The sequence below is a fragment of the Corythoichthys intestinalis genome, chromosome 1 (genome assembly GCF_030265065.1).
Source record: "Corythoichthys intestinalis isolate RoL2023-P3 chromosome 1, ASM3026506v1, whole genome shotgun sequence".
Classification (NCBI taxonomy): Eukaryota; Metazoa; Chordata; class Actinopteri; order Syngnathiformes; family Syngnathidae; genus Corythoichthys; species Corythoichthys intestinalis.
Window position 1 is genome coordinate 72,362,431 of NC_080395.1, and position 15,670 is coordinate 72,378,100.

Genomic DNA, 15,670 nt, shown 5'->3' on the forward strand with positions numbered 1-15,670 from the left:
TTTAACGCGCATGCGCAGATAGCTACCCGATCGCGACCGTCTCTCACGTGACTGCATCACGTCACTTCCTTCAAAGGCTTTACGCTTATAAACGCAAGAGATTCAGACATAAAAATTCACTATTCTTCGATTTGTCTTTAGGTTGATTAATATTTTTTTATATGTCAGAATCTACCACATAAATCACTCTTGAGGCATCGTGACTCAAGTGGGGGCGGTGCTCTACGCGCATGCGCAGAACCAATCGCGGCTTGCCTAAGATTTATTCATGATTAAATAAAGTCTTAAGGTTTTCTTTTTGTGTACACATGCATTGCTTGGATCAGGGTGTACCTCAGATGCCCTACCGATTAAAAAAAATACATTTTAAATGTATTTCGATCATTGAGTCTCTCACATATATGTCTATATCTCCTGTCATCGCTCGGGAGAAAATGGCGTCGATCTGGGCGTGCGCAGTAGCAACCGTCACAATCGATGCACCCGTCACGATCGAGTAAGACGGAACATGAGGAAGCAGAAGAGGGGGAAGCGCGGAGGTATTCAGGCTAGGCTAGCGGCTAGCCCTCACAGACCGGCTATACCGACTAAGCCTGTCGCAATATGCAATAATTCCATTTATCGCGCGATATATAAAAATGAAGGCGGTAATTTTTCCGCTGCGATTTATCACCTCGCGTGCACGTGTGCGCGCGCGTGCGGCAGACGTGCTGTTAAAAGTTCGTTACCAACTGCGCAAAATGCATCTTCGTTCCAGGTCCGGCAAAAACTAGCGCCAGAGCCATTCGTTCCCATTATATCTTATTGTTCAACGTATACCGGCCGCGTCAGTGCTCCGGAGTGACTGTGGACCATCTATGGCGCGCCGGTGTTGTTGACGTGTGGGCGCTCCCGTCAGGAGTGACATTTCACGCGGGACGGCTATTTTTGGGCACAACGCTGGGTATTTACAACGAAGTCCTCCAAAACATTGTTACCGACTTGGCTGCTACGAATAACCTCACTTTGGCAACGAACAGCTGAATGAAATTAAAAGCGCTGTGCTTCAAACTCGTCCTGTTTATGAAAGCCGTCATATGCTGGTGTAGTAATGAGCAGACGTGACTCCAGCGGCGCTTGCTAACTTTTTTAATGCGCGGTTGCGCGCAGACACTAGATATCATGAAATGGCAAACTAGATGTGCTACGTCCCATGCCATTGGCTACGTGAGCCCAGAGTGATTATGGGACATGTAGTCCATATACTACATCGATGAATTCTAAACTCATTTGTCACATGAGGTTAAGAAGGCCAAATCAATCCATACCAGTGACTATAGATAATGTTGCAAATATTGTTAATTCAGTACGTGACACAGATGGATTCGGACCATAAATAGGATGTCTTGCTCATGTAGTAAACCTGGCTGCTAAGAGAGCTGTAGCAATCAACGGTGTGCCCTGCCTCACTTAACAAACAGTAAAGATTGCTCTCAGCACTTTTATACAATTTTTTTTCATATCAGTAAGAAGTAAGCACGTAAATATTATGCACTAAAATGCATGTTTATATGATGGCAATTTAATTTTTGCTCGATAGCAAAAAAAAAAAAAGAAACAAAAAATACAATTGTTATTTTTTTTTACAGAGCATTAAATGTATTGAATTGGATCGAAAATCGTGTCCCCCATATCAAAATTCGTACCGAACCATGACTTAATTGTATCGTTGCATCCCTATGGAACACCATTGCAGAAGCTATGACGGGAAATGTTTTCATTTTCCTAAATGCTTAAGTTATTAAGTGTAATTTTTTTTTTTTTTTTTAAACACATTTTATTTATTCTGTGTTTCTGTGCGGTATCAATATTGTTGTTTTTTACTTAAGAGGCAGGGTCTATTGTTTTTAGTTGTGATTTCTTAAAAAGTATATTTGAAGTTAAGAGTAAATATCGTGTTTAAATGGGTGTACTTGATCTGTTAATATATACTGTATTCGCACTGTGTTATTGCAAATTGGTTAAAAAAAAATTGGGGGGGCGCAATAATATCGCATATCGCAATAATTTATGAGAATAATTATCGCACACTAAAATTTGTTATCGCGACAGGCCTAATACCGACCATCATCCTAGCCAACGTGCGATCGCTGGATAACAAACTGGACTACATTCGCCTACTCCGCACAACCTCAAAAACTACAAGTGAGTGCTGTGTCCTTGTTTTTGTGGAGACCTGGCTAAACGATAGCGTCCCGGACTGTGCTATCCAGCTAGCAGGGCTAACGTGCTACCGGGCTGACAGAGCGCTCGTCGAAGGGGGGAAGACCCGCGGCGGGGGACTCTGTGTTTACATCCGTGATGCCTGGTGCCGTGACGCCGTGGTGGTTTCTAAACACTGCTCACCGCTAGTGGAGCTCATAGTTATTAAATGCCGGCCTTTCTATCTGCCGAGAGAATTTAGTGCCCTACTGCTGGTGGCAGTTTACATCCCCCCTGGCTCCACCAACATCAGGAGTGAGGCACTGTATGAACTCCACCCGCACATCAGCGAACAGCAGAATGCCCACCCAGATGCCTTTCTTATCCTAGCCGGGGATTTCAACCATGTCAACCCTAAGAGCGTGTTTCCACAACTCCATGGCCACATTAACTTCCCCACAAGAGGCACCAATACACTGGACAATGTTTACACTGCTCACAAAGGAGCCTATAAAGCCTTCTCCCTCCCCCACCTTGGGGCCTCGGACCACACCACTGTCATGCTAATGCCAGCATACAGGCCAGTGGTTAAAGTCTCTAAGCCAGCTGCTAAGCAGGTACGGGTGTGGCCAGAAGGGTCATCAGAGGCACTCCAGGACTGTTTTTCCACCACTAACTGGAGTGTATTCAGACAAGCAGCTACTTACAATAACAATATTGACCTCCAGGAGTACACGGACACTGTCACGTCCTACATGAGGAAATATATGGAGGATGTCACAGTCACCATGAACATCATTATCCGGTCCAACCAGAAGCCATGGCTAACTGGAGAGGTCGACAGGCTCCTGAGGGCTCGGAATGCTGCCTTCAGAGCCGGGGACGAGGTGAGCCTAAGAACAGCCAGGGCCAACCTGTCACGTGGCATCAGATTGGCCAAGAGACAGTACTCCAGGAGGATTGCCGATCGCTTCAACGACAGCAGAGACACCAGGAACCTGTGGCGGGGGATCCAGACCATTACGGACTATAAATCATCTCCGCAGACCTGCGACAGCTCCATCTCTCTGCTGAACCACTTCAATGACTTCTTCGCCCGCTTTGAGGCAGACAACTCCACCACGGCGCGGAAGTCCCCTCCTTCTCCCGACGACCAGCTTGCTGCCGTTGGGGAGAAGACTGCGGAGTCTTTGGGCCAGAACCAGCAGGCTCAAGGACAGCTTCTTTCACCAGGCTGTCAGGGCTCTGAACTCCCTCCCAGCACTACCCCTTCGTACCCCTCAACCTTCTGCCAAATAAGGTAACCATCACCCCCTGCCGACCAATGCACTAACATACTTTACTATTTTAATATTCACTCAGGACTGTTATATTCAGCTGCTATTTCTTTCTCTCATGAAAATGCACTAGCTTCAAGCCACTTTTGTACACGTTTGCACCATATTACATTTTAAATTAGATTCATTTTGTTTGTCATAGTCAACATAGTCCAGTTGTTATTTTATTTAGTAGTATTTTATGTATTAATATATATATTTTTTTTTTATGCGCTGTGTTTTTATACGCATGTTTGCACGTGGGGAGAAAGGAAAAATTTCATCTGTGCTGTATGTTTACGTATATGCATATTTGACAATAAAGCTGAACTTGAACTTGAATTCATGAATGTATAGTAAAAGTGCCAAATATATCAGTATTTATTTACGTGAGTCACATGAAAGTATGTGCTGAATTATGATGAGGTTCAGAGGATAAGAGTGTGAGCAAATGCTTTCGGAGGATACCCATATAAGAGAAGAAGCAGGATGAAAGCTGGCAGGTTGGTGGCATTTGTGTTTCTTTCATGCTGGAAACCGAGAAAAAGAAGTACCACAGTCAAGGCTGAGATGGAGTAGTTCATCTGAATGGCAAAATAGAAAGACAAATGAAATCAATGTTATTAATGGAAAACATTTATTAACATTTATTAGTAATAATACCGTGGGTTCGCAAATGGGCAGCAGAGTTTTGAATGTATTTCAGTTTGAGTTTGGCAATTGTGCCATTAAGAATGCCATTGCATTCGTCAAGGCAGGATGTGAGGAAAGCGTGGATGAAGGATTCAGCAGCAGTGAAAGAGTGCAAGACGGAGACGAGAGATGTTTTAAAGGCTTGATGTGTTGTTCAAAATGTTAAAACCATTTATGCCTTGGTCTATTTTGTCCATTTTATTTTTCAAAGAAAAAATTGTTCACAATGGCCTAGTTGGGTCCCCTTTTTCAGGACACCTGTTCCGTTATGCATAAAAGGTTGTTGGGCTATGTCAGGGGTCGGCAGTCCATGTTTTGAGAGCCGTAGCGCTGCCCTAGTGGCGCCCTGGAGCATTTTCAAAAATGTTTAAAAAATTGACAAAGATGGTTGAGGGAAATATACAGTCCCTGACAAAAGTCTTGTCGCTTATCCATTTTGTAGAAATGATTGCTAATAACCTGACTTTTAATTATTCTATTGGTTTCAGAAATGGCTCATATGAAAGCTAAGCTCTCAAATGATTTTGAATGTACAAAAATATATTTGTTTCGCTGAAAAAAGATTGATCATTGTTACACTATTTATCTTTCAGGGTGCAGACAATTAAAAAATAATGTGGCATTTGCCAAGGCCCACAGCCTGTCAAAAGCTGTAAAAATGGCAAAAGGTGGCTTTTTCAGATGAATCTTCCATTGAATTACACCACAGTCACCAAAACTATTGCAGGAGACCTACTGGAGTCCGCATGGATCAGAGATTCACTCAGAAAACTGTGAAGTTTGGTGGTTACAACCAAAATCATGGTCTGGGGTTACATCCAGTATGGGGGTGTGCGAGAGATCTGCAGGATGGAAGGCAAGATAAATAGTCTGCAATATCAACAAATTCTGAAGCAGTATGGTGCTCCATTGCATACGTCAATCTGTACCTCAAAGTTCCTCAAGCAGGCATGAAAATGGGTCAGGGGTTAAAAAGGTGAGAAAGGTGTGGAGGAAATATGTTCCGGCGTTCTGCCAAAATGTCCGCCGTCGGCAAAGCGTCCTACATGTGGCGAATTTGACCATTTTAATTTTTCACATAAGGCTTAATATTCGAGTTAACGGGGGTTTAATTAGTTGAAGGAGTTGATTTCAACCACCATTGACTCATGCTAGCTTAGCCACTCCGGAGCCCTGAAACTAACAAATAACTGTCAAACTGCACAGAATTTGTTCAAATCAACTCCAACGACTAATTAAACCCTGGCTAACTCAAAGATTAAGCCTAATGTAAAAAACAGGCATGAAAATGGGTCAGGGGTTAAAAGGGTGTGAAGGAAATATGTTCCAGTACACTGTATTGTACACCCCAACAAAACATTGAGCTCTGTCGACCCACACTGTGTTTCAGCAGGGCCATGCAGAGACCAGTGGAGGGGTGGGTGCTCGTAGCAAAAGGGGCACATGAACAAGTATTTAATACACCTTAAAACAACATAACTTCAATTTTAACCAGCTTTAGATAATAATTGGCTGCGACTGTGACATACTTTAATTGGGAGGGGGCAACAGTGTATAGAAATCAAAACTGTCATCAACACTTTCTGGCTGTGACTCAGTCAGTGCCTCTTTTCTTCCTTCAACCTCTGCATCAAAACTTCCTTCCTCAACTTGTTCATCTGAGAACAAACCACATCAGATGGTCACTGAGCCACCAACAGCACAGTTTTCTTAAAACTATTATTTCATTATTATCCATACTTAACAACTCTAGCACCTAATGAATAATAAAGCAATGACATAAAAATCTTATAGAAAAATAACATTGTAATTGTGTTTATAATTGGATTTAATACCCGACTATCCTTGCAAACTTGTTCTTACCAGGTCTGCTATTCACCCAGCTGATGAGGTATCCACTGCCTTTAGCAGCCTCATCTAACTCCTTTTTTTTATCCCTCAATCTCCCTTCCCTACGACGCATGTCTATGTAATGAAATATAAATATTTAAAAAAACAAACAGACTCCCCGGTGGCTTTTAGTTTTAAAGCTTTCTTAATTTCTTTCTCACTCAGTAACAATGGAGTTAGATTTGTGTTTTTATTATTCAATCAAAAAACAAAGTTACTTCTATCAAAAACAATGTTGCTTCAATCAAAATACAGTATATACTTTTAATCCCAAAAAGTAGCTTCAATAAAAAAAAATGTTTTTGATTGCAATAATAAATTTGAGACAAAAAAAGCATTTTAAAATTATTTTTCTTGATTGAAACAAATTTTTCCATTTAAGTAATGTTTTGCGTTTGGGCCACATTTTGGCTAGGACATTTGTGTCTTTATTATTCAATCAAATAAGTTGCTTCAAACAAAAAAATATATATAAAAAGAAAAACTGCACATGTGCCAATCACCGTTTACCAAAGCCTGAGAGGGTTTGAGTAGACTCACTAGAAGCTTTTAATAAAAAAATAAATAATTTCTAACTACTTTATTCTTGTTTAAAAATAACTCGGTGGGGCAGTAACATGTTTAAAACTTATCATAATTCTTACATTTTCAAGTGCTTGAAAACAATTTATAAATGATACTTTGGTGAAAAAAGTGAAAAAACATGTCTTATTTTTATATATGTATCTTTTTTCCAATGTAAAATCTGAATAAATGCATTGAACACGCACAAAAAAAAAAAAGGGGGGGGGGGGGGTTGGGGCGCTACTTCGCGGTTTTCACTTATTGCGGCGGGTCCTGGTCCCCATTAACCGCGAAAAACGAGGGATCCCTGTATTTCTGAAAAGCTTTAAGAAGCAGGACTCATTCCCACCACTCGTCGGGCCGCTGTTGTGCCGACACCGGCCGTCAGCTCAAATCTAAGCCGAAAATAACGCGTCTCCGGCGGACGACGGGAGCGATGTGAGGTGCCCCCTCCATACGAGAGAATGCCGCTTAATTTGACTCAACAGTGTGTTTCTTCGTTTATATTCCCGCTAAATACACAAGCTTGTCGCCAATTTAACGGGAGCTATTTTTTTTCATGGGAGATTTGGCTAGCTCTGGCAGTGTTCAACGCAAGCTGCAACGAATGGCAGTAACTTTTTTATATCGCAAAACGTGAAAACGATTGAAACCATTACTCACCAAATTCAATCTGCTGGCAAATACAGGCAAGTGTGTATGCTGCGCTCTGGTCTGCCCCGGTGTGGATAAGGCCTGCTTTTTGTTTTCGCAGCTATGCGATGCCACCCAAAGGCTCTCCGAGCACTCCATGTACAGTAAGGAGTGTGCGCGTTTGGAATAATGGAAGGCACCTCAGGCCGATGATTGGTTCTCGTCAGCGAAGCATCTAGAAGGATTTGCTGACTGTCCAAGTGTGACATTTTTTTAAAGAATCGATTTCTTAAGTGTTCAGTTTACGTACTAAGTTAATCACATGATGATAATAATAATGTAACGTTGATAATAGTCAACCGTTTTATCAGATTGAAATTCTTTATTTGTGGAAATTTATTGAACAACACGACTGCTATCTGCCGCAGCCAACGCACATATCTCCCCCGCCAGAACAAACGTAAACACGGAAGGCACGTCCCTCGCTCTCCCGCACCTCCCTCACCCCTCTACGTCATGCGGTGCATTCAGGAACACATGCTAACACCCTCGCCACATTATAACTCGATTCGTTACAATAATAATAATTAAATAAAACCTCCCGACTCCCCCCCCCCTCCTCCTCCCAGAAAGAATTTCTCCTCGGATCTACGCAATTCACGTAGGTCGCCATTTTTGACTTCAAAACGGCGAATTTTGCCGAAAGGTGAGAGATTTTCATGCCTGTCAAGGCAAAGAAGATCAAGATCCTCCAGGACTGGCCAGCCCAGTCACCCGACATGAACATCATTGAGCATGTCTGGGGTAGGATGAAAGAGGAAGCACGGAAGACGAAACCCAAGAATGTTGATGAACTCTGGGATGCATGCAAGACTGCTTTCTTTGATGTTCCTCATGACTTCATCAATTATTTGTATGAATCCTTGCCGAAGCCAATGGACGTCATACAAAATAATAAATTTATATTTTTGTATTTGAAGTACATTTTTTGTTCAATTTTCACACTACTTTCTGTAGGCGACAAAACTTTTGTTTTGCCAAAATTTGACCTTTATGTCTTCATTAAATGATAAATCTTTTTTTCAGTGAAACAAATATATTTTTGTACATTCAACATCATTTGGGAGGGTCTTAGCTTTCATATGAGCCATTTCTGAAACCAATTGAATATTAAAAGTCAGGTTATTGGCAATTGGTTCTACAAAATGGATAAGCGACAAGACTTTTGTCAGGGACTGTAGATGAGAGAAAAGCATTTTTAGCCTAATTGAATGCCCAGATATCCCAAACATTAGGGATGAAATACCGACCCCTAATGCAGCTAGACATCACGGTCACCTAAAATCCAGGGCTCATCTCATTCCTGATTTCGACTCTCACGCTCAAATACTAATGCTCCTGGGGTGGGACGTAGTAAGAGCACACAAAATCCGCAAACAGATAAGTGGCCCTCACAATGCACCCTACGCACAAAAATTGGACCTCGGGTGGATCATAGTAGGAAACGTGTGTCCATAGAAATTTGGCCGTAAAAACTCTCTTCACAAATGCATCAGTGAAGGGCCGCCCAACAATATTTGAGCCATGTCCAAATGTGTACACCCAGCTCATTGACAGCACCAATTGTGAACCTGACCAATATGTTGTAATGTGTTCAAGCAAACCAAATTAGACAACTACATCTCACCATCAGTTCAGGACATCGCCTTTCTGAAGTTTAGGGAGGAAGGTCCAACAAAGGACAAAGACAATAACTGGACAGCTCCACTACCTTTTAAATCGCCTCGTCCAAAAGTAACTAATAACAAGTCTCAAGCACTCAAATGCCTTATTTCATATGTTCGCAACTTCAAAAGAAAAGCAGAGCTGAAGCCGCATTTCATTAGCTTCATGGACAAAATATTCAAAAACAGACATGCAGAAATCGCTCCCCGTCTAAAAGATGAAAAGGAATGTTGGTATTTGCCACTGCTTGGTGTATACCACCCAAGAAAACCCAAGCAGATCAGATTGAGCCCGTCAAATCCCATACCTATAAAGTTGTACGGTTTCGGCGTAATTTGTACAAGTGAGCACTGATTTTTAAATGTGTAGACCGTACGTTCAAAATCTGTACATTTTTCGTGCATTACGTTTTTTTTTATCCGTTCGCATTTTGTCACCGTTTCAGCAAAGAGACAATGTGCGTTACTACGTTGGTTGAATGACGCGAGAAAAGTCAGAGACACTGAGAAAGAAGCGTGTTTTGACGCTGTAGCAAGCGCGATGCTAAGCTAGGTGGCTCCAGTATTTCCTGACTGTAGCCGACAGCCTACAATCTACGCCTAGGTATCAAATACTTATAGAGATACATGCGAAATGACAGACAGCGCCGTTAATAAACAGCCACCATTTTGAAGCAGTAGACTTCTCAGAAGGGCTCTGTTGTAGTGAATCTTCCTAGCGAACTTAAGTAACTTTTTATCTAAAATACTCCTAATCGGCAAAATATTGACTTAAATCTATCTTTAAATGATTAAATAGTTTTAAAACTTTAACATGTCGAAAGTAGACGGAAAGCAACTAATGCAAATCGGTCACCATTTTAACAACAGTTGATTCACAACATTGAACGATTTCCAAACATACCAAAGGTTACTATTTTTGTTTTTGTTTTTAAATAAATAAAAAACATGAAAGGTAACACCAGTCACCTTGCCAAGTAACTAATTACTCTTACCTTCAGGTAACTTGAGTTACTAACTCAATTACTTTTTGGGAGGAGTAATTTGTAACTATTTATTTACTTTATAAAAGTAAGAGTACCAACACTGGTCATAAAGATGAAGTCTGCAGAATGAAAAGTGATGAAAGCCGAGATTTCATTCTGCGAATTTGTTGCCGAACACAATTTGCCTTCAACTATTGCTGATCACTCCTCAGAATTAGCAAAAGAAATGTTCTCTGACTCAGATTGCATCAGGAAGTTAATTTTATCAATTGACCTTTTTAATTTATAATTGGACACACTAACGAACTACCTACAAGTCAAACTGAATTGGGAGCTGAAGTGCCATGAAGTGCAGCCGTCAAGACATGATAGAAATTGCCAATATGAATATGTAAATATGTACAATCACGGCCCCTTTATTAGGTACACCATGTTGGTCATGGGTTGGACCCCTTTTGCCTTCAGAACTCCCTCAATTCTTCGTGGCATAGATTCAACAAGGTACTGGAAGCATTCCTTAATCTCCTGCAGTTCAAACCGAGCATCAGTATGGGGAAGAAAGGTGATTTTCACGAACAACCATCTCTAGGGTTTACAGAGAATGGTCCGGAAAAAAAAAAAAAATCCAGTGAACAGCAGTTCTGTGGGCGGAAATGCCTTGTTGATGGCAGAAGTCAGAGGAGAATGGCCGGACTGGTTCGAGCTGATAGAAAGGCAACAGTGACTCAAATAACCACCCGTTACAACCAAGGTAGGCAGAAGAGCATCTCTGAACGCACAGTACGTCCAACTTTGAGGCAGATGGGCTACAGCAGCAGAAGACCACGCTGGGTGCCACTCCTTTCAGCTAAGAACAGGAAACCGTGGCTACAATTTGCACAAGCTCATCGAAATTGGACAATAGAAGATTGGAAAAACGTTGCCTGGTCTGATGAGTCTCGATTTCTGCTGCGACATTCGGATGGTAGGGTCAGAATTTGGCGTCAACAACATGGAAGCATGGATCCATCCTGCCTTGTATCAACGGTTCAGGCTGGTGGTGGTGGTGTAACAGGGTCCCCCCAGGAATGATACATCTAAATTCAAGACTTTTAAGACCTTTTTTAATGCCATTTCAACTGAAAATTAATACTTTTCTCGCACCCATTATTTAGATAATATTGAATCATATTAAAAAATAAAGCACTGAACATAAAATTTAACCTAAATTACAAAGTGTGTTTGACAAAAGAATGCGCATTTACTGAAGATGCAATTAAAACACATTTAAATATAAGGTATTTCAGTTTTTTTTCCCCCAGGATAAAATTGATTTTACACTATTTTTATAAAGCAACTTCAGAAATTACATTTGCAATACAACAGGTTTCCCTTTTAAGAGGACCTAGTCAAGGTGGTAGGTTGGTGATTGGTCAAGTTGGTCACCTTAGACCAATTCTTGGATGAAAACGTGATTAACTCGTGTTTCTGTCTCCCAAAAGAGTCCACACACGGTCGGTTCACTACATTAGTAGCACATTAGAGCCAGGTTTCCTCGCATTTTGTGTCACAAACAGTAAGATAGGCTCCATCTGGTAAGAGGAGATATTTTATTTTTCTATTTTCCTTTGCATTATGTTCCATGATCTAGAGGTATTGACAGTTATGCTAGGTATATAGAATGATTCAAATGTGTAGGGCTGTTGTTTTATTTCCCTCCGTGGGTCCTCACCATATCGTGGTGGAGGGGTTGAAGTGTCCCTACGATCCTAGGAGCTGTATTGTCTGGGACTTTATGCTCTTGGCAGGGTCACACATGGCAAACAGGTCCTATGTGAGGAGCCAGACAAATCATGGCTCAAAAGACCCCTTATGATGAAAAAAATTAATGGATTCAAGTTTCCCTTGACCCGACGTGGGTTACCCGGGCCCCCATCTGGAGCCATGCCAGGAGGTGGTGCTCGAAAGCAAGCGTCTGGTGGCCGGGCCTGTATCCATGGGGCCTGGCCAGGCACAGCCCGAAAAGGTAACGTGGGACCCCCTTCCCATGGGCTCACCACCTGTGGGAGGGGCCAAATGGGTCGGGTGTGTAGGCAGTTGGGCAGCAGTCACAGTGGGGGCCTTGGCTGTCCGACCCTCAGCTACAGAAGAACAAGCAAACTCCACACAGGAAGGCAAGAGCCCGGGATTTAAACCTTGATATCAGAACTGTGAGGCGGACGTGCTACGTGTCACCTATGTGTGGAATTATGTAGGTGAAATAACTAAAAAATGTATAGTATATAATATATAATGACATATCTAAAGTAAATTATCCACCCTTTGCTCTGGTTACTTTTTTGCACTCTTGCTGTAAAAATTAAATTATTGTTAGCTGTTTGTGAAGTTTTGAACAGGGACAGGAGGGTGTGTTCCAATTATAGAGGGATCACACTGCTCAGCCTCACCGGTAAAATCCATTCAGGGGTGTTGGAGAGGAGGGTCCATCGGGAAGTCGAATCTCGGATTCAGGAGGACCAGTGTGGTTTTCGTCCCCGCCGTGTGGAACAGTGGACCAGTTCTACACCCTCTGCAGAGATCGCTTGAGATTGTATGGGAGTTCGCCAACTGCTCTACATGTAATTTGTGGATTTGGAGAAGGCGTTTAAACGTGTCACTCGGTGTATCATGTGGGAGGTGCTTCAGGACTATGGGGTCCCGAGCCCCTTGGTAAGGGCTGTTCGGTCCCTGTACGACCGGTGTCAGAGTTTGGTCCGCATGGTCGGTAGTGAGGCAAATCCGTGCTCAGTGAAGGTTGGACTCCGCCAAGGTTGCCCTTTGCAACTGGTTCCGTTCATAACTTTTATGGACAGGATTTGCAGGCGCAGCCGAAGCATTGAGGGGGTACGATTTGGTGGCCTCAGCATTGCATCTCTCCTTTATGGAGATGATGTGATCCTGTTGGCTTCATCAAGTTGTCACCTTCAACTCTCAATGGAGCGGTTGGGAGCTCTCCTGGTTGTGGATGAGCTCCTGCCTGAAGTGGAGGAGTTCAAGTTTCTTGGGGTCTTATTCATTAGTGAGGGTAGGAGGGATGGGGAGATCGACAGCCGGATCTGTGCAGTGTCTGCAGTGATGCGGACTCTGCACCGGTCCGTAGTGGGGAAGAAGGAGCTGAGCCAAAAGGCGAAGCGCTCGATTTACCAGTCGATCTACGTTCCTACCCTCACCAATGGTCATGAGCCAAAAGAACAAGATCCCTGATACAAGCGGCTGAAATAAATTTCCTCCGCAGGGTGTTCAGGCTCTCCCTTAGAGATAGGGTTAGAAGCTCAGTCATCCAGGAGTGACTCTGTGTCAAGCCGCTACTCCTCCACGTTGACAGAGCCAGTTGAGGTGGATCAGTCATCTGCTTCGGATGCATACTAGACGCTTCCCTGGAGAGGTGTTCCGGGCATGTTTTACCGGCGGGAGGCCCCGGGGATGACCAACGGTGGCTGGGGAGAGGGAAGTCTGGGCTTCCTTGCTAAAACTGCTGCCCCCGCGACCTGACCCAGGATTAAGCAGTGGGTGGATGGGTGGATGGGTGGTTGGGTGGATGGATGGATGGATGGATGGATGGATGGATGGATGGATGGATGGATGGATGGATGGATGGATGGATGGATGGATGGATGGATGGATGGATGGATGGATGGATGGATGGATGGATGGATGGATGGATGGATGGGTGGGTGGGTGGGTGGGTGGGTGGGTGGGTGGGTGGATGGATGGATGGATGGATGGATGGATATAGTGCTTGGAACGGATTAGGGCATTTACATGGAAAATCGACAGAATTTTCAGGTTACGAGACTACTTCCAGAACCAATTGTTTTTCTAAATAGATTTACCACTGTATTTTACTTTATGCAAAGTATTTTGACGTAAATTTCAACTTTAATAGTGAAATACAACTTACGTGAAAATTCAGGTTACGTCGGCAGCGTAGGAATGCAACTCTGTTGTAAAGGGAAGACTTCCTATACTTCTGTGGCACGTAGTGGTGATTATAAATTGTAACCTACTTGAAGCACAATGGTTCCATTTGACGCCAATTAGCAGGCGCAACCCTTAGAGAGCTAAAAAGCAATGCGAGAAAATTCCAAAGATGAATCATGCACCATAAGTGGCAGGTGGATTTGGAGAAGAACTGTCATGCTCATCACAACATCTGGAGGGAGCTGAAGTTTGTAATAGGTGTGTCCAAACTTTTCTCTGAGGGCCCCTTTGGGAAAAATCAAAGGACTCAACTTTTCTCAGAAAAAAAAAATTCTTTGCTTATTTGACCACACATTTTGTATGATATCATATGGCAGATAGTATAACAGCAGCTTAAAAAGAAAGAGTAAAGATTATGAAAGTTCATATTTCAAGCTATGGTCTGTGAATTAACCCTTTCATGCATGAATTATGAGGTTTTTGTTATTCATTTGCCCTCACACCGCAAAAACTCAAAATCTTAGCAAGAATATTAGTCTGATTTCCAGTAAAAAAAAAAGCAACATCTGTTCACTCTTAAAATAATACAAAATCCATAGCAAGTCAAACTTGAGCAAGAATTATTGCCTTGTTTTGAAACTATAGACAAGTTTCCTGAGCGAAACATGGAGGGCGCCGTCTTGGAAAATGTCTGCTCTGAACTTCCGGTTTAGAAAGGACAACATGAATTGTGGTTGAAGTAGGCAGTGTGTTGACAAAGTTAAAAGTGCAAAATCAACTCAGAGGAACCAAATGGAATCTCAAAAAATGGATTAAGCATGACAGAGATGAAGCTCCAGAACTTTCTGTGTTGTGCGTTAGTTCTTATCACTTTGTTGATCTTTCGTGGACAAAATATTTACAACCTGTCAGCCTGTGTTGATGTTAGATGTGGATTGATATGCCGGCCACTTGAGGTGAAACTTCAAAGACTCAGATTATGTTATTCTGTTTTTTTTTTTCATGGGATGTCTTCGGCGCGCCGCACAGACCAATCGGCACCGTCAAATATCGAAACGACCGCAATTTTCATGCGACGCAGGGAATTTTTCGAACGACCCCGAAAAATTTGCCGTTCACCCATAAATGCCAATATTTTGGAACAAAAAAAAAAATTTGAAAAATATATCTAGTCCTACAAATTTTGACCAAATCACATAAATTGACATCAATTCCGGGACGATGAGGGGCAGAAAAGATGTATACAGAATTTGATGATCGTACTGATTAGCAACATGCTAGCCGGATATTGTAGTAAATAATATTAAAGATCATCATATTTATAATCATCACCTTAATAACAATATAAAAGGCAATAAGTCGTTTCATGCGCAAGATTTTAGGTTTAGTATTTTTTAGCACAGGACACATGAAAATGCAAGGATAGGAAGAACATACCTTCCATAACCCCACGGCAACATGGCTATAAAAACACCCGGTCTTTGTGGTGGCACGAGCTTGGTTCCACATCTGCCTTCATGAACACGTTGTCCTCCCCTGTCGTAATGATGGCAGATGGATGCGGTATTTCCAAAATGTAATTTCTAAGGGATTTTGTATAAGTAATGTTACTCCAGCTCCACTGTTGTTTTGAATGGAGAAATTCTAAAACAGAAGTTGCGAGCAGACATGTGGAAGTACCTTCGGAAACTTGTCTATAGGTCTGAAATATCTTGTTAAGCAAGGAAATCTTAATAGCTGTTTT

The 15,670-nt window shown here is 42.3% G+C and overlaps 1 protein-coding gene across 13 annotated transcripts in view; it reads right to left on the reverse strand.

The window, feature by feature from the left end:
• Nucleotides 1-15,670, reverse strand: part of LOC130917366 (phospholipid-transporting ATPase ABCA1-like) — a 321,379-nt gene that overhangs the window by 70,593 nt on the left and 235,116 nt on the right. For all 13 annotated transcript variants that reach the window (XM_057838802.1, XM_057838715.1, XM_057838723.1 and 10 more), the window contains one exon: nt 3,966-4,081. In XM_057838802.1, the coding sequence (XP_057694785.1) occupies nt 3,966-4,081 (116 nt within the window). The remainder of the gene's footprint in view (nt 1-3,965; nt 4,082-15,670) is intronic.